The sequence below is a fragment of the Uloborus diversus genome, chromosome 1 (assembly GCF_026930045.1).
Source record: "Uloborus diversus isolate 005 chromosome 1, Udiv.v.3.1, whole genome shotgun sequence".
Classification (NCBI taxonomy): Eukaryota; Metazoa; Arthropoda; class Arachnida; order Araneae; family Uloboridae; genus Uloborus; species Uloborus diversus.
This window is the reverse complement of record NC_072731.1, coordinates 243,023,309-243,047,016: the sequence shown is the minus strand read 5'-3', so window position 1 is coordinate 243,047,016 and position 23,708 is coordinate 243,023,309. Positions and strand designations below refer to the sequence as shown.

Here is a 23,708-nt window from a genome sequence, read left to right as displayed (position 1 = left end):
TACATAGAGACTAAAAACTTCGACAACACAGCGCAAGTACAAAATTTTCGCTCATCTCTTTCTTTCTTTCTCTCTCTCAAATTTTATATTGCTATTAAATATATATATATATATAGAGAGAGAGAGAGAGAGAATATATATACAGTGCGACGCAAAAGTTTAGACAATGAGCAAATTCACACAGATTTCGAAATCTATTTATTCAGTTTTCCTAAGACTACTTTAGTCTAAGGTGCTATGCATACTATATAATATTTATAGCAGTGAAAAGTCGACTTGTGCATTTTACAAGTTTTTACATTGTAACAAAAAATTAACATTGACTCAAAAGTTTAGACACAAACGAAATAAAAATTAAATAAAACAGTTTTAAAACCTGCTTGTGCATCCATTCTTCTTTATTAGTTCATAAATACGAGTTTCCATCCAAGAAACTAAATCTTGCATGATTTCGGGCTCAATTTCGTACCATACTTCCTCAATAGATCTCTTAAGTTCCGATACAGAAGTGTATTGTCTACCATTGCTGTAAACTTTGCGACACATGATGCCCCAAAGATTCTCGATAGGGTTGAGGTCTGGGATACACGCTGGCCAATTGAGAACTTTTATATTATTTGAATTTAACCAAGATTTTGTGTTTCCTGCAGTGTGAATCGAAGCATTGTCTTGCTGAAATTCCTACTGAGGGCCCCCTATAAGCTCAGCAAATGGTAGGAGATTATCCTCTAGTGTCTTAGTGTAATGCTGTGATGTTTGGCGACCACTGGTAAAGGTCAAAGACACTTGTCCATTGTAGCAAAACGCTGCCCAAAACATCACAGAGCCACCACCTTGTCGACGACTAAAAAAACATCTGGGTTCCTTCCGTAAGTCATGCCAGTACGATGTCCAGCCATCTGGACCATCAAGATTCCATTTTTTTTCGTTGCTAAATATTACTGATATCCATTTCGATCCATATGACATATGATTTCGAGCCCACAACATTCGTTGTGATTTATGATGTGGCTTTAGAGCTGGTTTCTTTTTCATTTTGCAGTGAACCATTGTCCCTGTTTCCAAAATTCGTCCACGAATCGTATCCTTTGATACCGAAAGCCCCAAGGAACTTTGAACTTCACGAACAGTCATTTGTTGGGTACTTGCTAGTCTTTGGATCTGACGATCATCCCGTTTATTCGTCACACGCGTCCTCCCAGATCTGCGTTTTGCTTTATAATTGCAGTGACTTGATGAAACTCGATAAATAGATTTCTTTGATATATTAATAACAGCCGAAATTTCAGGAACAAGCTTACCTTCAGTTTTCAACTGCCAAATCTTAGTTACCTCATCGGCTTTAATCTGCTCAGCTCGCGGCATCTCGACTACCAAGTGTTATCGTTGGCAGACCTTAAGTACAAGAGGTCTGTGATGTCATCTCATTTAAATTTGCATATACGAAAAAAAATTCACAGAAACTCGTAATAGTGACTAAACTTTTGCAACAAGCAAATTCTACTTTTATCCAAAACAGTATTGTTAAAACATATCAAACAATTGTATTTTGGTTATAGTATTTCAAAAGAGTTTTTGAATATGTTTGCAGACTTTTGTATTTCTACTATCGCAATTCTAAATTCTACGGCTGAAGAACGTCATTATCTGAACTTTTGCATCGCAGTGTACAACTTACACGCTCTTTTTTTTTTTTTTTCATTTTCCAAAGATTTACTGCAGTATTTTTTAATCTATTATTGAACATGCTAAACTTTGTTGATTACTCTTGATATGCTGCATTTAACAACACAAAAAATCTTTTTATGTTTGAATTAAAATTTCAAAAATATACTAGACGCAGCATTAGAACATTCGACTGGTATCTCGAATTAAAATTCGAAACTAACTTCTTTCCGCAAACCATACGTTGTAGAATTCGGTTGAATATCGATTTCTTGCCAGAATATTTCATAATCCGGAACGTTTATTGGAAGTGTTCTGTTACTATTTAATACAGCCATTGCTATGATGAAAGCAGCAGAAGACAAAGGACCTGTTGAAAAAAACACAAATTTCATACAAATATTTATTTAAAAAAACTGATATCAAACAAACACATACAAGGGCTGTTAGAAAAGTTTTTTTTTTTTTTTTTTTTTTTGTGTGTGTAAAAACCTGGTGGATATGAATCAAGCGAACTTGCGTGAGCTAACCTTGAATTTTTGTGTGCATGAGGGAATTTTTTCCCTGTCTGTCAATAGCGTCAGTCGCTGTCAAGCACAGTTTGACTGAGTTAGTGTGTACGGCTCTCGTCGGATTTTTTTCATTTTACGAAAATTAAAGAAACGACTGGAGCAACTGTACTGAACCAAATTTTGCTAGAAACTGGGATACAGCTAAGTGGAAACCATTCGGAAGATGCAGATTTCATTCCATGACGATTTTTCAGCACATTTCTAGTACTTGATTTTGACCTTTTCGGCAAAAAAAAAAATAAATAAATAAATAAACAGAGTCAAGCGGTTCAGTATACTCCTTACTCCTCTGATATGAACCTGGCAACTTCTGGTTGTCCCTAAACTCAAGAAGCGTTTAAAATGAACTATATTTCAGTCAAGAAATGACATTATGGTTGAAACGACAAATGAACTGTACTCCATTTCACAACGGGCCTTCTTGGGATACTTCCAAGAATGGCAGCTTTGCCGGGAGAAGTGTGAGGAGTTACAGAGATTAGTTTTAGGTGATCAGGTTTCTAACACTCCAGGTTTGCCAGTTTTTTTTTTTTCCAGCGAAGGTCGGATACATTCTAACAGCCCTCGTATTTTTCATTTGTTTTCAAGTTCTTTAGAAAAGATTGAAGAGCTAATTCAGTCTTGCAGAAGCATCCAATAAATTAGTATATTATGGACCTTAATGAATAATTTTCAATATATTTCATATAGATGATCGGTATTTACTATTGTCTCTACCACCAAGAATACGCATCTTGGCGACATTTTAAATTTAAGAAATAATAGCAAGCATTTTGGCGGATCTGTTATCTTCGTGCAATTTCCCATTTATACACTCGAAAAATAGCAACCCATAAATAGCATCATGCAAAGCTAAAATAGCTTCACAAGTTATTTTTTTTTTAATTGTAAAAAAGTGATTTTTACATATTCAAGTCAGCAACTGCTTTCGTTGATGATGTCCACGTGCACATTTTTTTTTTCAGTCAAACATAAACAAAAACAAAAAACCTCGAACAATTTTTTTTTCTGCTTAACGAATTACAAACTTACGAGTGATTTCTTAAGCAAAAAACCTTCGTCAGTACCCTTTCAAATTATGACTTTCTAATGAAATATATAAACCGTCACGTGTGGGATAAAGGGTTGACTATTTTGTGGATTGGCTCCAATTGACTTCTGTGACGACAGAACGCGTAAACGTGTTTCCAATGGATTTCTCACAATATGTAAGTTAATTCCACGTCGAATCCTTATCAAACCGTTAGTTTGAAAATATTATGAAGGTTTTTTACCAATATTTTTATTTTTAAACTTCACTAAGAATTGTCTTCATGTAGGTAAAAGATACAAGATACCTGTTCGGTGGTGAATGTATTCTATAATGCTTTTGTCACTCTTTAGTTTTTCAGACTTTGATTCAATGCTAGGGTCAAGGAGGAATACCATAGGAACTCCGAAATGGTTTTGAAGATTTTTGCCTACTGGTAAGTCAGCAATTACCGGAATCTAAAATAAAAAATCTCATAAATTATAAAACATAATGTTGTGAAAACAACAATTTGTTAAATGTCTAACTTTTTTTGTGTTTATTTGCATACTCGTTTCTTTCTTTCTTTTTTTTAATTTATTTTATTTTATTGTTTTTTTTTTTATTTTATTTATTTATTTTTTTTTTTTTGCTACCAGGAACCCTCCTTCCCCTCCCCCTAAAACACGCATTCGTTTCAAAAGCAAGTAAAAATATTAATAACATTTTCAACCATTATTTCACCAAGGGTACCACTCTTTGTTGCCGTCAAAGCCCAATCGGAGCAGCTTTGAAGACTAATATACATATTCCGAAGTTTTCTGTAAAATGCCCCCACTGCATACAACATTACTTATACAATTTTACAAATATTCATAGAACTTAAAAAAAACAATGAAAAAATATTGTTTTTATTTCAAAACAAAAAAGAAATAAACGGCGAGAGAAGAACAAAAAACGCGTAGTATTTTATAAAAAACTGCGCAACACTAAGATTAAGAACTTAAATTGATTTTAATCTGTAGTAGAATAGAATAAGGATTAACTTCACCTCTAAGAGATTTAAGATGAGTTTTTGTGCTAAATTAAGATATAAGCTTAAAATGAACTCTCACAGAGATAAAAGTTTCAAGTGACATTACCTGAAACTTTTCGAGTGAGATTTATGATGAGTTTTTGTGTGTGTAAAATTAATAAAAGAAGCCTAAAACGAACTCTCAGAGAGATAAAAGTTGATTACATCATCTGAAACTTTTCTAGTGAGATTTAAGATGAATTTTTGTGCAAAATTAACAAAAGAAACTTGAAATGAACTCTCAAAGAGATAAAAAATGATTACATCACCTGAAATTTTTCGAGTTCTTCTCTTGGTCCGATTCCGGACAGCATTAGCAGCTGTGCTGTGTTATAGGTCCCAGCAGAAAGAACTACTTCTCGTTGAGCATTAATTTCATATATTTTCTCTTTATAATCAAATTCTACACCAGTGGCTATACCATCTTTAATAATTATCTGAATTAAAAGAAAAATAAAAAGAAAGTGATTAATCATTTGAGTTTTGACGTCTTGAATTCAAATTATGTTTTTCGCAATCGCGAATTGCGATAGGAACCTACTCGTTAGGTTTCTTGTTTCTACAAATGGAATGGAATGGAATGGAAGAGAAATTTGCACTCGTCATATTACGGCTAGCAATTTTCCAGAATAGGTAATACGAGGCACATCCATGAAAAAAGAAATGATGATTAGGAGGCTTTAAGAAAGATTAAGATTTTATGACCGATATCCAGAAGTACACTTAGCATAAACATAATTTACAGCGTATAACGTTACGTATTATTATTTTTACTTCCTTTTACAAAAAAGGAAGTATTGTATTCGCGAAAAAAATTTCACTCAAAAATCGGCCTTAGTTTCCATTTTTCTCACCCCCGAATGAATGTTGATTTTTTTTTTTTTTTTTTTTTTTCCGACCCGACCACACGTGGATATATGCCTAGGAACCTAGAGACACCCGAAACATCCATTTTGACCACCCCCGAGTTAATTACAACGAATTTTCTCGTGACGTCTGTATGTACGTATGTATGTGAGTATGTGTGTATGTGTGTATGTATCTCGCATAACTCAAAAACGATATGTCCTAGAAAGTTGTAATTTTGTACGAATACTCCTAGTGGGGCCTAGTTATGCACCTTCCCTTTTGGTTGCATTCGGATGTTCCTAAGGGGTCTTTTGCAACTTTTTTGGGGGGAAATCATTTTTAATTTCGATTTAAACTCAAGTGGTGTTATAATTTGTCGGACACTTGGCGATATATCTCCAGTCTTTTGGTCGCCAAGTTTCGGCGATGTTTTTTTTTTTTTTTCTTTTTTTTAATTTTAAATTTGGTTTCAATTTGGCCACTGTTGGTGATATTTAGAGTGTAAACAATTGAATCACATCAAAATTGCCAATAAAGGGGAAATGACATTGAATTGGAGTAAAAGGAAGTCATGTGATGCACACATCAGCTCGTTTATGTACTCGAATAACCCAATATTTAGGGATACATTTCCACCCGTAAAAAATGTTTACTATTGATAAAACCCAAAAAAAGGGTAAGCAATTGCATTTAGGGGTAAATTTAACCGATTAAAGTTGTTTGCTACCCATATAAAATAAGCAATGATTCAATATTTTTAAGTGTTTTATCGATGTGCAAAGTTTTATTCAAATTGAAGATTCACACTTTAGTAGGTTACTTGTAAGTGCCATGTTTTGACTGATCAGCCATTGGGGGCCATTTTAAAGCCCACTTTTTTTTTTCTTTCGAGGTAACCTAGATCCTCATGATTTGTGTCTTGGAAGCTGGAAATCCGCGTAGGTTAGTTTTAGAGCATGTCTGCCCTTCCTTCAAATCGTAGATGGTTCGATTGGGACCACCAGATCATATAACATGGAATAAATCTATGATGTTTATTTTTGCAGCAATTTTACGCGGCTTTGCAGCCTGTTTTCTGCTAAAGCCTGCGCGACTCAGTTTAGATAATAGCGGACTTTTCTTACCAGCTGCGATGTGCTTATGCAGAAGTTTTTGGGCCTTTACACTATGACGTTGGTCTGGCACTCATGGGCTCTTGGACTATTACATATGGCGCCAAATTTTTAACCCCTACAACTTCAAAAAGATATACAATTATACTTTTCTTCTTTGCTAATAATAAAGCTGAAAGTCTCTCTGTCTGGATGTCAGGAGGATGTCTGGATGTCCAGAGGATGTCTGGATGTCTGGATCTATGTGACGCGCATAGCGCCTAGACCGTTCGGCCGATTTTCATGAAATTTGGCACAAAGTTAGTTCGTAGTATGGGCGCGTGCGCCTTGAAAGGATTTTTCGAAAATTCGATGTGGTTCTTTTTCTATTCCAATTTTAAGAACAAAATTATCATAAGATGGACGACTAAATTACGAAATTATCATAACGTGGAACCGTAACATGAGCACAAGCCAATTGGCGAGATTCGAAATTATCATAACGTGGAACCGTAACATGGGTACAAGCCAATTGGCGAGAAAATTCACCATACATTATTTGTAAATATACAGGCGAACCAAAAGACCGTTTAATTTTTCTATTACGGGCAAAGTTAAACTAGTTAAAACTAAATCTAAAATGCACTTTTGAACTCACTTTTCGCACGAAAGCATGCGATAAAATATGCAGATTTTGGCGATGTTCAGCTGGAACTAAATATCTTTTTGCGGTGCTCAAACGTTGGCCATCACGAGCTGAATATTGCAAGTCATGGTAACCTAGAAATGTAAGTTTCTTTTAGAAGAAATTACAAATAACTTCTCACTTTTACCACTTAATTTTTGAAATTAACCTTTATTTTGCAACTAATGTGGAAAAATAAACTTCACTCTTTCAAAGAGCAACATTTGGATTGAGGAAAAGAAAAAACACAATTTTGCAAGGTTTTGCAAGCCTGTTAATTTGCATTAATACAAATCAATAGGAATAATTTCGTTACATCTCCTAATTTTCCACCTGACTAATACAAAAAGAATGAGTTATTTAAATACAATTGGAATCTATTTTTTAAAATTAATATTTTTCTACCTAGTTAACCCACACAAAACTTAAAATGTTTCTAGAAGAAAAAAAACTGTTCTGGTACACCAAAGGAATTACAAAGGCGGAATTGCACAAATTTTATTTAAACTCAAAATATAGTCAAGAATTGTAAAATATTTATAGCAATTTAAAATAAGCATTATTAATAGTATGGTACTTATTTGAAGTAAAATTATAGTTTAATTTTTAAACCAACGACTGATTGGAGGGAAATTGTAATACAAGTTCACATATATATGTGGGTACAATTTTAGAGACGCTGGATCTTCTAATTGTCAATGTACGGAAAATGGGATTGCCAACTTTTCTCCAATATAAGTCTACTTCTAACTAACGGTAGAAAACCTCTTCCAGCATGATGGTAGTTGCTATAATTATTAATGAAGTTGCTTCCGTTAAAACTGTATAGTTATACGCATTTTTTTTTTAATTATACCTTTGACTCAGTAATAAAACATCGATACCAGAAAAACATCGACCTTAAAACTGCCGAGTGCAGGCAAACGGCAGTATCCGCAGAAAGGAGTTTTCCAGATATTTGAAGAAATGTGTGATGGATTCAATACTAACAATTACAATAGGAAAATGTTGGAATTAGACGTTTTTTCGCGCCTTTTTTTTTAGCGGAAACCAAATAAGTGAGCTTGTACAATAAAGATGACGTACAATAGATGACAAAAATGCAAAAAAAAAAGAAAAATGAAAAATTTGCAGTTACTGCCCTTTACTTGCACTCGGTAGAAAACGTGTATAGTAAAAGCATCGATGTTTTAATTAAAATATCGATGCACTAAAAACATCGATGACAATGTCAGAGCCTTTTTACCTATTTCTAAAGGACCATTGATGTCACCAACTTCGTATCCCATCAGTTTCGCATTTTCCAATAATCGTTCTTTCAGCTCGGAACGGTAAGGAGGTTCTACAATGGCTAGCGGACCACAGCGCCCATGAAAACCTAGAACATATAGAGAGAAAATCAATTATGAAAGCAAAGAGTTTGCAACAGCTTCACCTTAGAATGAGATGAAAATTTTATGGAACAATATCAAACAAAATTTTAAGATTTTCTTGGGTTGCTTACAGTACTTGCTTATTCTTTTGTACGAGGGTTAGTCAGAAAGTTAGTTGCACTGCTCAAAAAAAACAAATAAAGGATTGAAATTTTACGATAACTTTATTATTATCTTAAAGTTCCATTCAAAATCTACTTTTTAACTTAACCACTTCCGTTATTTAAGCACTTGTCGAGGCGTGATACAAGTTTTTCGATGCTTTCTGCAAAGAAATCCCGACCAATGTCCGATAACCATTGTTGGGTTGCAACTTTCACTTCGTCATCCGAATGGCATCATCGCTTTGAAAGTTCTTGCTTTATGGGACCAAAAACATCGAAGTCTGGAGGTGAAAGGTTAGGGTGGCTTTGGGAAGGTGATTCCACACAAATGGTACCAGGCAAAAGAGGCTCCGCACTCTAACCCCTATGGAACCATACGACGATAGTCCCACCTAAACTTGGTCTTCCGTTGCGCTCAGCGTCGTCAATATCTGTACGTCCATTCTCAAACATGTTGCATCATTTCACGATAGCTTAACGTGACATTGCATTTTCACCATACACTTCATGCTAATGCACATAAATTTTAGTGCAGTTGCACCTTTTTGCCCACAAAATTGAATCAGTGCACGCATTTCCAATTTGGACGCTACTTGCAGCTGTCGAGACATGTTCGCGACCAATAATCAGAAAAACTGAACTTGTCTTGAGGAAGCCGCTACGTCATATGATAAAGGTTTATGTCTGAAGTATTGCCACAGAATTTCATCAAAATTGTCTTAGACGGAACAGATTTACGAAGAAGTGCAACTATTTTTCTGACTGACCTACGTATGAGCAAAAAAATGCGAGCTCCGATTCATGAAATGCGTGGCAATTACTGCATAACTGCATATTTGTGACCAAAACAGTCTGGCAGGAACAATTATAATTACAACCTTTCTTACAATTACAAAAAAAAATTAAGTAGTTTTCCTGGAGCAACAGTCGATACAAGTAGAGTCTAAATTCGATCCAAACCATTAATTTTCAGTACCCATCCTCAGTTTTCAGGGTCTTAGCCGAGTGTTACTTAGCCGAGCTTGTCAATGATGATAAGCAGAAGCAGATGTTGGAGGAAGACAGCATAACTTTACACGCTTATTGCTGCGTGTATTTTACAATAAACTGAAATATCTCTTAAGGACCAAGGGCGCCCCATATAGGGGGAAGAGGGGGCTCCAGGCCCCTTTAGAAATTAGAACTCTCTTGCTTTTAGTTCTTTTTTCTTTGCAAAAATGTAAAAACATTTCTTTTCTAGCCATTAATGAATAATTTATTTAAAATGTCAATATTTGATAATTCTAATCTGTACTAAAATCTGTTTATATGGGGAAAATATCTGAGCCCGCCCCCTTTAAATTTTGCATATGGGGACCATGTTGAGGACGTAAGTCCAAACATTGCGATTTTCTGTTTATTAGTGCATTGTATGTGGAAGCTTATCCTGCATTGAGCCATGTGAACGTAATTCTTTTTAAAAAATCCTTTTCAATTTTTTACCAGGGCTAAAAGAGCGCGAGTCCCACCATTTGCATGCGATTGAAAAAAGTTCTTCCTCTCTACTGTAAAATTATCGTAACGTGACTTACGTTCCTCTGTCTCTGAGGTACAGATATATACTTGTCTATTTTTTTGCTTTTTTGAAAAAAAGAACATCATTTATTTGAAGTGCAAATATTTGACAATGGTACTGAAAAAAAAAGCAATACCGTGTAAGCACACTTTTTCTTGATTTTTTATTTTAAAAAAAGTTTATAGCCGAAATTATTAATCTAAGCTTTCAAACTGAAATAATCCTACCTGAGTTTCCGTTTGCGCACAATATAATAATTTTGTTCAAAATAATGCCAGCGGTAAATAACAAAAACAAAAGATACACCATATTCGGTGTTATTGCCCTGCACATAAATATCAATTGTTGCTTACCATTCTTGATGTACGCAGGATTTTGGTTCGCTTCCAACTTCTTAAAATATGGAAGTAAATCTTTGTGGCTCCAACCTTTAGCTCCTTGATCAGCCCAATCATCGTAAATCTTTGGATGACCACGAGTTGAAATAACGCCGTTAAGGATACCAGAGCCTCCCAAAGCCTTACCACTGGCCCAGGAGATTTTCTAAGTAAGATTAAAAATAATAATAATTTAATCAAAACTTTAAATTCTAAAATTTCCATATTTTATAAAGAAAACAATAGTTTGGTTGGTGATGTGTTGATATTTTTCAGTTAAACTTGCAATGGCCGATACCGATTCTTATTCGTGGCTTTTTTTTTTTTAATTATCAGCAGCTTAGAAGTAATCGAAAGGGCCTATCGGTGATGAGCAATTGACACTTAATACGACAGTTCAGCTGCTTCAGAGATATTATTAGTACTGTGTAGATAGAGTTAGATTTAAAGATGTTTAGTAATTTCAAATAACTATATATTATTGCTATTATTTTTTACTTATCATGTTGATTTTCTATATTTCAACGCAAAGCAAAATCTGTACCAACCTAACAATCATACGATAGAAATAACCTTCAGTGGGTATACAAATTAATGCTAGCACTACCGACGTCAAAAGCTAAATTATTTAACACTAGCAGTACCCGCACGGCAATGCCCGTGCTAAGAATTTAAAGGAATTCCGTTGAAAAAAATCAAACCCCCTCCCCCTTTCTGATGTGAAATGATCATCTTTCTTCAACTAAAATGCGTAAACACCTTTTCAAAAAAAAAACCTATTAATGGTCTTTGGAACAAAAAACTATTCGCCAAAACCAGGAAAACATTAACAATAGCTTTAAATCTCAAAATAACCGTTTAACTGTATAGTTCATAGCTTAACGCGTCAAGCAACCACGCTACCGTAACCCTGTCCTTTAGCGAATGAAGCGGTTTTTTTCTGCAATTTAAAATGTTTCGTCAAATAAACAATACTGTAATAAAAACGTTACGAAGAACAATCACAATTGAATAATGTGACAAATCAAATTATTTACTTAGATAAGTAACTATCTTCAACTATAAGAACGAAAACAAACGTTGAAGAAAGAAGGAAAACAAAACCCAACAGAAAAATCCTACAAAACCAAATTTTACCTGAATATCGAAAAGAACGCATTCAAAAATGAGTTCGCTGACCGCACCAGTCCCACAGTAGCGTAGCCGATCACGCGTCTGATCCGCGCTGCATGGTTCTTCGCAGCTATTCACACTCTCGATGAGTCAACTTACCCCGCCATCTATTTGTATTTCGTAAAACAAAACTTAACCCGCCATCTATTAGGAATTCACAGAACTAAGCAATTAATTAAACATTTAACTTGCAACTACAAATATTTCGATCAATCTGATTTATAAAAAAAAAAAAAGCCTATAGCCGTCCTCAATAAATGGACTATTGAACACAAAAGCAGCTTTTCAATTCGAACCAGTCGTTCCTGAGATTAGCGCATTTAAACAAACAAACAAACTCTTCAGCTCTATATTATTAGTATAGATTTACAAAAGTCGTTTTTCACTCAGGGTGCTTCTGGGAAACATCTTGCCTTACCTATCCAAGCTACTTCAGAGTACAAGTGATATGAAGTAAGAAGCCTGGTTTTGACAGGGACGAATGTCAAATTTGACGACACTGCCTCTGATAAGCTTATGCGCTTGGTTTTGATCGGAAGGTTCGTTACTGCATTCTGAAGCATAGGGGAGTTTATATTTATCAGTGTTCAAAATCTCTTAAAATTTACTAATGTAATGTGTGTGTATATGAATTTGTTTTGAATATGTGTGTAGGTAGAGAAAGTAATGCAAATTTGTAGAAACTACTTTGCTTATTTAACAAGAAGTTCCGTCTAGAACTAGACGAGCCTACTTTCCCGTATACCCATACTACTTTCTAGTACCTGATCAATATTCTCAAAAATAGCTAAAATCGCAAATTTCTTCAAACATATTTTTTTTAATATTTCAAGCTGATTTCCAGGAATGAAATGTTCCTTACTTTTCTTCAAAAAAACGAACAAATAAAATAGCAGCACCTTTTAAACAAAGCAGCTAATACACTTCTTTCCATTAAAAAATTTTTTTTACAGCTTTCAAAACGAAAAAATAATAATAATAAGTTCATTAAAATAAATACATCATATAAAAAAAAATCGTTTCTTTTTCCCCTGTTGCCAAAAATAATTTTTTAAACGAATTAATGCACTTACCAAAAAAAAAAATAAATAAAATGTCAACTTAAAGAAATAATTTTCATTGTCAAAAAAAAAAAATCGTCTGCGCATATTTTTCGAGTTTATTCACCGAAAACTAAATACCTAAATTAAAACTTTAGCGTGAAAATAAAAACAAATCATATCAACAATAATTATTTCACAGTTAAAACCACAGCAGCGGAGTCGGAGTCGGAGTCAATCTCATTTTGGGATAAAAGAGTCGGAGTCGAATATCCAAGAATCGGAGTCAGTCATTTGTCCTCCGTGTATAAATGTTTGCCAAAGCTACGAAGTCAGAGTCGAAGTCGGGGAGTCGGAGTCCGATTAATTGTCGGGAACAGGAGTCAGAGTCGGTGTCAGGTGCCCCTAAATTCTCGGAGTCGGAGTCGGGAGTAGGTCGTCAAGAGCTATTTCCAACAAAGTTTGTTTGAAGTAAATCCGCCATTAAGTTCGGAATCTATATTGACTTTCAGTTTCCCCTTAGGCGCTAATGTAAGAGATTTGAACTGTTCAAAATGGAACGAAAACTTGTTCAAATCAAAAAGATATTTTCGATACATGTTTTTTATCAAAAGTTTTTCCCTACAAAGTTTGTTTGAAACCACTTCGCTTCTAAGTTCAAGATTTATTTTTGATTTGAATTTCCCCGTAGGCGCTAATGTTAAGTTTTTTTGAACTGTTCAAAATTGAACGAAAAATTGTTCAAATCAAAAAATGAATTATGGGAATGAGATGTCCTCGCCGAGATCTTTCTAACAAAAAAAAATTTGTTCGAATCGGACTATTCATTCAAAAGTTATTAGGGGGGGACAGACAGACAGACCGACAGACAGACAGACAGACAGACATTTTTCCCCATCTCAATACCCTACTTTCCAATTTTTAATTTTTCAATATTTATCTAACTATTTTATTTATTTTTGACTTTTTTTTGTTTTTCGGGATATTTTTAAGATGTATTAAGCCTTCTTTCATGCTTTTTTCTTCTTTCTCTGATTTTTACTGGGAAAGTAGGCTAAAAAGGGGCTAGCATGCTGTTACAATAGATTGTAGAGAAATCTGACTTCTGTGAAAGTTTCTAGCGACAGTGTCTCATCCTCTAGCACTTCTATGCTAATATTAAAGACTCTAATGGGGTCGTTTCCAAAATTTTAAAAGTATTTTTTTTCTGAAAGAGCACGCTTAAAAACATAGGATCTGACCATTTTTTAAATAATTTGTTTAAGTTTAATATTTTTAAAAAATTACTCAAATCAGTGCGCTTTCATTGTTTACGCTTCTGCCGATGACATCACAAATGATGAAACGCCATTCAGTGTTGCCATTCACAGAGAAAAATATTTAATTCGCATCTTTACTCACACGTGTATTGGCAACGATATGGTTGATAGCAAGCGTAGAGCGCAATACTTAATTCACTTCTTGATTATCATAAAGTGGAACTGCGGTAGAAAGATGCGCCAAAGAGCATCATTTGTGACGTCATCAAGACCACGCTTTACTTAAAAAATCGGACATTTTAAAAAATTAATTAAGAAATAACTGTTGCGAAAATAAAAGTATTTTCTGGGTCCATGTTTTTTTTTTTTTTGCTTATTCTATCAATTTTAGTGACTAAATGTATTACTTTTGACTGAAGAAACACCCCCATTGTGGTACCAATGTAAACTAGACACAGTTACAAGTAGTCTTGCGGGCATCCGCAGTGGCAAGACGATCTCTTAGGAGGACTGCTAAATGAAAGGCTTGTTGAAGTTCGATGTTGGTTCGAAAGATAGCTTGCTATTGCACTTTAATGGCAGCTTCTCAATGTGTGGTCTCTAGTTTTCTCAGCGTAATTTTAAAATATTTCTTCTATGCTTTCATCTCGAGATCAGATACGTGGATGACTTTCTGATTTACACTAGGCTGTAAACATAAACTTGTTGAGCTGCGATATTACTTCTCTTAAACGTTTCCGCTCCCCAACTGCTTTTTTCCTAATGAATCCTGCCTGAGATTTGTTGCGAAAAACGCTAGACAAAATCATCGCCATGGCATATAAATCCGGAAAGTAATTTTCTCCTGAACACTTTGTATTTGCCTATAGTATTGTAATTTTAAAAAAAATTCCCTCGGTACAGTATTTGTTCCAGGGTTGCAACAAAAAGAAAAATTATCAGTGAGAGAAAATATTACTCACCGAAAAAACTTACTCGATTTTCCATCGATTCGCATGTATATCTCTGAGGCGTAGAAGAGAATTTCCAGTCGATGTAAGTGCCCACCAGGGATTTCTGTACCCCGACTACTTCAGAGATTATTGGAGGAGGGTCACCTGCTTCCAACAGCAAGATACTTGCACAGGGCTTTTCTGACAATCGGGCTGCTAACACGGATCCAGCAGTTCCTCCACCGACTGGTAAAAAAAAGAACTTAATGATTCACAGAGAATATTGTAAAACCAAAACTAATATGTAAGTGACAACATCATAAAACCTAGATCATACTGTAAAAATGAAATAATCGAGTGCTATAATCCAAACAACTACACAAATTTAAGGCAATACGTAAAATGAGGCAGTGAGAAGCAAAAGGATGCAAGTGGACATTTTCAAGGTATGAGTAAAACGAGTTTAAAGATAACATCCTAGGTAGGATTTCATTAATTTTTTTTTCTAAATCCTGCTGTACAGCAGCACCTACCAGGGCTAGTAGTACTATCTCTAGCACCAAGATAGAGGAGAGTTTCTCCAAACTATTTGTACTGATTATCTGTATATTTTTTTTTACCATTTACATGTCTTTGCTTCTTGCCGCCTCAAATGACCTTTCTAAGGCTACCTTTAAACTGGCATCGGTGTCCTCATATATATAATAGACAATGATAGCTCCTGACGTCATCAACAATGAAACTCGTGCCACTCCATGATAATTTGATAATATGTTTTGGTAATGTTTAAAACGCAGGGAAAATCTTTATTGAAGGCTGAATTGGAACTTAATTGCCTTACTGGTAAGACTCATTTCAGCGGAATGAAGAAAAGAAAAAGTGGTCAACAATGAACGCTATCTGCTGAAGTTAAGGGTTATCCACTGAAGTTAGGGTTAAAATTTCATCTATTAAAATAGCATCAAACAGGAAATTGCTTCTTTCAAGTGTAGAAGCAAATTTTCACCCGTCATACCTTGACAGGCGATTTTTTAGTTTAGAGATTAGCTTCGAAAAATGTATGAAGAAAAGTGCAAGCAAATGACAATGCTAGTTCTCCTGAAAACTAAACATCTTTGATTTCTCAGTTTCTTCAAGTTTTATATTGCTGTTGACCAATTTGAATTAACACTCGATTCCGAGAACTGACTAAAACAGGGATCCCCAAACTGGACTCCGGGACACTCTGGGGTGCCACAGGCAGAGGTGACGGAGACCACAAGGTGTCCATAGTATCAGTACTCAAATATAATAGAGATAGACTAGAGTGCAGTGAGAAAATGCTAATTCTTCAAAGAGTATCGCGAATGACGGAAACGTTTGGAAACCGCTACACTAAAAGATCAAAAAAAACAAACCGATTATCTAAAAAGTAAAAATTTGTATGTAAGATCTACATCGCAAAAAATAATAAGATAATGCATAAGAATAAACACCGTGATGTATTAAAATAGGAATCGAGAAACAAGATTCACACATACTTTTTAATACAGGCATAAATGAGCTATGGAATTTGTTATGAATGTTACTTGTGGTTAAATTGAGCTATCGCTATAGAGCGCCAAAAAATCTCAGAGCTTTTTTTTTTTTTTTTTTGAGCAATCACGATTGCTTATTGCTTTCATTTGACTGTTTTTGACGTTCCTTTGATTTTTCCCACCGCCACCCTCCGCACCATCACCGTGGACCGGCTGGCTCCTCACGATGCTGCTCCTATAGCGAAAGCCGTCTTCAGGTTGCATCCATGTCCTGCACACACGCGCATACATACACGCACCTACACTCATATACATATATACACCTACACACACATACATACACCTACACACATACACAAACACACGCACACACGAACACACACACACACATACACACAACTACCCAAACACTCATGCCTGCACACAGACACAAACACACATGCCTACACACACACGTACCCCCCACACACAAACACGCGCTTACATATAAACACACACACTCGTGATTGCGAAAAACATAATTTGAAATCAAGATGACAAAATTCAAATTATTTATTTATTTTTTTTTTTTTTTTTTTTTTTTTTGTAATTAGTGTATATAAATCTATGAGAAAAAACCCTAAGAAAAATATGAAAAGTACCCGCAGAAGTACAAACTATCATTGTTGTTGATGATGATTTTTTCATTATTATTCTTTTCTAGCTGCAGTGCACGATCTACCTCGAGAATAAAAGTTGTGCCAAGTAACGTATATTTAACAATTAGGGCTAAATACAGGAAGAAATAGTGCAACATTTCCCGTTAACGGGTACAAAATGAAAATTTCATGACTCAAAATTTAAATTTAGACCTCTTTGGATTTCTTTACAACTAGGAAGTCGCCCGTCAAGGTATGATGTAGAAACCAATGTAGAAACCAATTGCAATGCTCATTATTTACACTAGAAAATCGGGAAGGTATGACGGGTGAAAATTGCTTCTACATTTGAACGAAGTCACTGCCTACTTGGTGATATTTTGATAGTTGAAATGGTAACCCTAACTCCAGTGAATTAACCCTAAACTCCAGTAGGTAGCGTACATTGTTGACCTTTTTTTTTTCGTTTCTTTCCCCTGAAATGACAGTCAAACCAGTAAAACAGTCAAGTTACCGGATCGAGTTCAGCCTTGTCACAATAAAGCCTTTCCTCTGTTAAACATTACCAAAAGATAGTATGAAATTATCATGCCGTAGCGCGAGTTTCCTTGTTGAAACAGAAGGATACTCGATCATTGGCGATTATTTATATGAGGTCAAGAAAGTCGCCCGTCAAGGTATGAGGGTGAAAATTGCTTCTACTCTTCTACATTTGAACGAAGCCATTGCCTGTTTGATGATATTTTGATAGTTGAAATGGTAACCCTAACTCTAGTGGATTAACCCTAAACTCCAGTAGGTAGCGTTCATTGTTGACCTTTTTTTTTTTTTTTTTTTTCGTTTCTTTCCCCTGAAATGACAGTCAAACCAGTAAAACAGTCAAGTTACCGGATCGAGTTCAGCCTTGTCACAATAAAGCCTTTCCTCTGTTAAACATTACCAAAAGATAGTAGAGAAATTATCATGCCGTAGCGCGAGTTTCCTTGTTGAAACAGAAGGATACTCGATCATTGGCGATTATTTATATGAGGTCAAGAAAGTCGCCCGTCAAAGTATGAGGGTGAAAATTGCTTCTACTCTTCTACATTTGAACGAAGCCATTGCCTGTTTGATGATATTTTGATACTTGAAATTTTAACCCTAACTCTAGTGGATTAACCCTAAACTCCAGTAGGTAGCGTTCATTGTTGACCATTCTTTCGTTTCTTCATTCCCCTGAAATGACACACTCGTACCAGTAAAACAGTTAAGTTACCGGATCAAGTTTAGCCTTGTCACAAAAACCTTTACTTGCATGTTAAACATTGCCAAAACATATTAACAAATTATCATGCCATGGCGCGAGTTTCATTGTTGAAACTCGCGGGTTACTCGATCATTGGCAATAATTTATATGAGGTCTAGAAAGTCGCCCGTCAAGGTATAAGCAATTGCCTGTTTGATGATATTTTAATACCTGAAATTTTGACCCCAACTCCAGTGGATTACCCCGTGGTGCGAGTTTCATTGTTGAAACTCGTGGGTTACTGAATCATTGGCTATTATTTATATGAGGATTCCAAAAATTCATTGTTATTAAAAGGCTTAAACAGTCTTTTTGGCAAAACTACCTGAGGGAGGGGGCAAAAAACTCTATGAAGTCCCGATCATCAAAAAACCTCTGCAACAAATTTGGCTAAGACCCGACGAAAACTAGGTTTTTTATAAGAAAAAAACCTTTATGGAAGTTGAATAAATACCTTTATGCTTGAAAATTAAAATAAAAAGTAATAACATTTAGTCGGACATATTTTCATCCGTATGCTTATTTTGCACTGAAAAAGGGGTTCCTTGCAACCCTGAAACACATATATGTAGTAATCTGCAATTTTGTGCAATTAACAATTTTGATTTTTTATTTTATCTTATGGAGGGTTTTTCCCCCCCATAGGGGGACTAAAACTACCCCATGTGATTTCCTGAGCATCAAAGGACTTCTATACCAACTTTGGTTAAATTCTGACTCGAAATGTGGATTTGTATAATGAACATGTTACACATAGAAGCAATTAAACCTCAATTTTCATACATATTAATTTTCTTGAAAAGAGAAAAGTTTTCTTGAATTAAGTAAGTCCGATGTAGATCCGTTGGACCAGCTAGTGGGAATCTGTTTTAGACAACTCTATATCCTGCAAAATATACGTTTCAAGTACAAACATTCTACTATCAGGTACATTCTAAATCAAAGAAATTCAATATAAGCCTCCTCAACTAATACCCAGTTCATACAACCCTTGAATTTTTAGTAGTGAAGCAACATATTTTTCTTTAATAAATACAAAAATCATTAGTACAAAGCACTGAATTAAAATTAAACATTGCATTGACGTTTAAAACATTGAAAGGGGAAAACTTAATAACAAATATTTATTGACCATAGATACAATAAGGAATTACACCGCTTACCTATGATATAATCGTAGTCTTTATAAAAGGTGCTTACGGTATCTGGTGAATGCTTTTGTCGTGTAAGAGACCAAAGTAGCATTGTGAAAAATGTTGAATTTACAAGAGGGGTTGGGATTGTTCTTTCGATAGAAATGTCCATTTTTCCTAAAAAGATAATTGTTTCTTATAATTAATTACATATGTCTGCATTTATAAGTATAGTAAAGCCTGTAAAGTCGACCACTCTTGTAAGTTGACCACCTGTCTAAGTTGACCGCTTTTGTCAGGTACATAATTACAATTAGTTCTATATTATATAAATCAACCTCTCTAAGTTGACCGCCTGTTTAAGTTGACCACTAATGCACCGCAAGTGGTCAACTTACACAGGTTTCACTGTATTTGAAATTTTAAACATAAAAAAGCAGTAAAAATGCGTTTACAACGAGACCGAAGGTTGCCTGTGAAATTTTTGCTATAGTCGCAATTTATTATAAAAAATTAATAAAGAATAACTCCGTAAAACGTAAAAAATATTGAGCATCAAATAAAACTGAAAAAGCTTCCATATAGGTTTCTTTTTTATTAACCATGAATCTAAAAGGTTTTGCTTTTTCGGTGCTACAGAAGAAATCTTTCCCAATTCATTGATTTCCTGTTAAATGTTTCCGCTCCAGCAAGAATATGCCTAGGACCTCCCTGAAAAGCAAGGAGGGTAGACGAACCCCCTTTAAAAAAATTTTCTTCAATGTTCATTGCACTTTTCTAAAATGCTATACGATAACTAAAATATGAAATAAATAACTCATTTTAACAACTTATTTGTTGAAAAACAAATTTCTATAGGTTTTCTTTAATAAAAAAGTCATACCTTCAGCAAAAACTACCATTACCTTAACACTTCCAGTGCATTCAATTTTTCATAATTGTTTTAACTTTTGTGACCATCTCTTCGTTAGATGACCCTCCAATAAGAAAACAATTAACTAAAAACTGATTTTATGGGTAAATGTTTGAAAATTTTCTCCTGAAAAACGTTCTTTTTGCACTCTAAGTTTAATTGATCATTATTTCGAAACGATATCTTGCAGGTAAATTAACTTTTCGAGGCTTATATCACAATAGTATGTTCAATTATCATTTTTGCAAAGTTTCAGATCTTTAGAAATAATACTTTTTTCGATAGAGATGTTGGCGTATAAGTAAAAACTTTGAGAACGTAGTAATGAGAAAATCATGAAAGAAAAAGTAAATTTCAGCAGCAAAATAAGCAGTGCATTTGAGTTTAGTAAATTTCTTCTAGTTTTCTCGATAATTCATCGATTTTTTAAAAAAAGGCGGATTGCAATTTTGCGGATTTAGAAAGAACAGTGGGGCTCTTTAAATTTTTCAAAGTCTGAAAATCGATTTTTTCCCCTCAAAAATTAGGGGGTTCACATACCAGCTGGAAAATAAATTTTTCTTCCTTCAGGAAAAAAAGGTTTTGCTTTTTCAGTGTTACACAAGAAATCTTTATTTCTTCCAATTCTTTGATTTTCTGTAAAGTGCTACCGCTCCAGCTACAACATACCTAGGACCTTCTTGAAAAGAAACGTTAAGGCTGTAAAATATTTTTTCTTCCTTCAGAAACAAAAGGCTTTGCTTTTTCAGTGCTACACAAGAAATCTTTATTTCTTCCAATTCTTTGATTTTCTGTCAAGTGCTACCGCTCCAGCTACAACATACCTAGGACCTTCTTGAAAAGAAACGTTAAGTCTGTAAAATATTTTTTCTTCCTTCAGGAAAAAAAGGCTTTGCTTTTTCAGTGTTACACAAGAAATCTTTATTTCTTCCAATTCTTTGATTTTCTGTCAAGTGCTACCGCTCCAGCTACAACATACCTAGGACCTTCTTTAAAAGAAACGTTAAGGCTGTAAAATATTTTTTCTTCCTTCAGGAACAAAAGGCTTTGCTTTTTCAGTGCTACACAAGAAATCTTTGCTTTTCCTATTCATTGATTTTCTGCTGAATGCTTCCACTCCAGCTACGACATGTCTAGGACCTTCCTGAAAAGCAACGTTAAGACTGAAAAATATTTTTTCTTCCTTCAGGAACAAAAGTCTTTGCTTTTTCAGTGCTACACAAGAAATCTTTGCTTTTCCTATTCATTGATTTTCTGCTGAATGCTTCCACTCCAGCTACGACATGTCTAGGACCTTCCTGAAAAGCAACGTTAAGACTGAAAAATAATTTTTATTCCTTCAGGAACAAAAGGCTTTGCTTTTTCAGTGCTACACAAGAAGTCTTTGCTTCTCCAATTCATTGCTTTTCTGTCGAATGCTTTCGCTCCAGCTAAAACATGCCTAGGCCTGAAAAGCAACGTTAAGGTTGAAAAATAAAATTATCTTCCTTTAAGGAACAAATCTAGGGCACAGTATTTCATGTCTCGATATGAACCAAGCGCAGGTGATGGGTACTTTAATAATAGTTAACTAAGAGGCTGTGTACAAAAAATATCACGCTTTGAGGGGGAGAGACTGGCTCATTAAAAAGTGACATTTCGTGGCAAAACCGGAGGGATGGTTAACAAGAAGTGTGACATCACACTTTTTTTTTTAGAATATGTTTATGAAAAGTGGCGTGACATGTAACAAAACGGGGTGGGAGGAGATAGGTTAGATGAAGTGTTACACTATGTTACAAAAAGGGACGAAAGGGGATAAAAATGTTGAAAATAATTTTGTAACATCATTAATGGACAGCCCCTAAAGACATCGATTCAAGAAGGGGAGAGCTTCACTATTTGCCAGTTCAGGGACATTGCCAGTTCAGTCATTGAAATACATGAAGAAAAATATTATTTATCATTCTAGACAAAGAGACATCTTCAACCTGTATTCCATAAGGTCATAAAAAATAGGAGCAGTAGCAGGATACATCTTGGGTGAAGAACGGTCGTCACACAAGCATTTTGTTTTTTCTTAGAACCAAATTATTCGGATTACTATTAAAAATCAAAAATCATCATATGCATTTGGAGCAAACACGAGTTAGCTCCAATGCATAACAATCAGTTACCCATAGAAGCAATTGTATTGTATTAAATGTCACTGAAATTGGTTTCTCAGAAGCAAACTATAAAGTAAGTTTAAATATAAAGACAAACGCTTTAAAAATGACACATTAAGGCAGTTTTCTGTAACTCCTGAACGTTCTTAAAATGTAAAGTTTTAAACCACACTTCTTCCACTAAGGTATTCCATTATGCTCCTGGAATTTCATTCCATTCATTCTTTCTCCAAAATTGCATCAGCAAAAGAAATTTTTACTTCTTTATAAATATATAGCATTTTATGATTTTTTTTCTCTTTAAAACAATATGAATTGAAGCTACTATATTATAACTACTAATTTGCTATATACGACTTTGGGCGTAACAAACATATGTTTACATGATTATATCATCGATTGAGATTTGCAAAAACTATAGAATGTAAAATTTCGTACCTTTTTATAACTGCAACTTCTAACTGAAAAAATGTCAGCTACTTCTCAACTTGATGAGTAGAGTTCAATGCATCAAAACTTGTGATTTTGTAGCAAATGTGAACGCAGCTGCACTGATCGTTTCTTCATCTAAACTATAATACGCTCATAAAAGTATACATAAAATGTATCTTAACTTTGTACACATTTCAGTGAACAAGCACACGATAATCTAATTTATAAAGTAATTTATTTTAACTGCATATTGCTCTTACAAGTCTTTGAATTACAGAATTATTTGATTATGATAGATACTTAGGTTTAAGGAAGGAGAAGCAAAGTACCTGCAGGAATTAGGTAGCAAAAGTTTTGTGGTTTAAAATAATCGTAAATTGCTTTATTGTAAAATTAAACTCTATGGATCTTCTTAATTTAATTGAAGCTGCCAATTGTGGGTAGTTAATTTCCTTAAATTCCTTTGAATTCTGAGCCTCATAAACTTAGCAAAAGTACCTAAGTTTAAACTAACTACCAATTAAGATTCAATAATGCATTGTTACCGCGACTTTACTTTAGCGCGAATCTAAGGGTCTTAGAATACATCGGTCAAACTTCCGGCTTCAATTTATTAGTATTTCCTGTCATTTCTATGTTAATTTTTCTACACTATCAGTAGCGATTTCAGGGGGCAGGGGACCCGGGAACCCCCCAAAAGGGAAAATTAATCTAACTATTTCATTTTTTAAAAAAATTGACCTCTCTATATAACATGAAGATATGTTTACAGTTGTTTAAAAGAACACAAAAGAGACAAATAATATTTGAATAGGGGAAGGTTG

General features: G+C 34.5%; 1 protein-coding gene across 3 annotated transcripts in view; it reads right to left on the bottom strand.

Moving 5' to 3' along the window:
- The window catches only part of LOC129226275 (glucose dehydrogenase [FAD, quinone]-like), a 28,679-nt gene extending 5,654 nt beyond the window's left edge, over positions 1–23,025 (bottom strand). Inside the window, exons 1-9 of one of the 3 annotated variants that reach the window (XM_054860879.1) lie at positions 22,891–23,025; positions 19,423–19,569; positions 14,863–15,065; positions 10,392–10,581; positions 8,193–8,324; positions 6,920–7,041; positions 4,591–4,758; positions 3,575–3,725; positions 1,890–2,035 (exon numbers count right to left, since the gene is read on the bottom strand). In XM_054860879.1, the coding sequence (XP_054716854.1) occupies positions 1,890–2,035; positions 3,575–3,725; positions 4,591–4,758; positions 6,920–7,041; positions 8,193–8,324; positions 10,392–10,581; positions 14,863–15,065; positions 19,423–19,564 (1,254 nt within the window). In that variant the 5' untranslated portion in view covers positions 19,565–19,569; positions 22,891–23,025. Of the gene's footprint in view, positions 1–1,889; positions 2,036–3,574; positions 3,726–4,590; positions 4,759–6,919; positions 7,042–8,192; positions 8,325–10,391; positions 10,582–14,849; positions 15,066–19,422; positions 19,570–22,890 lie in introns of all 3 variants that reach the window. The other 2 variants (XM_054860887.1, XM_054860894.1) reach the window with 2 other exon arrangements.
- Positions 23,026–23,708: the final 683 nt, after the last annotated feature.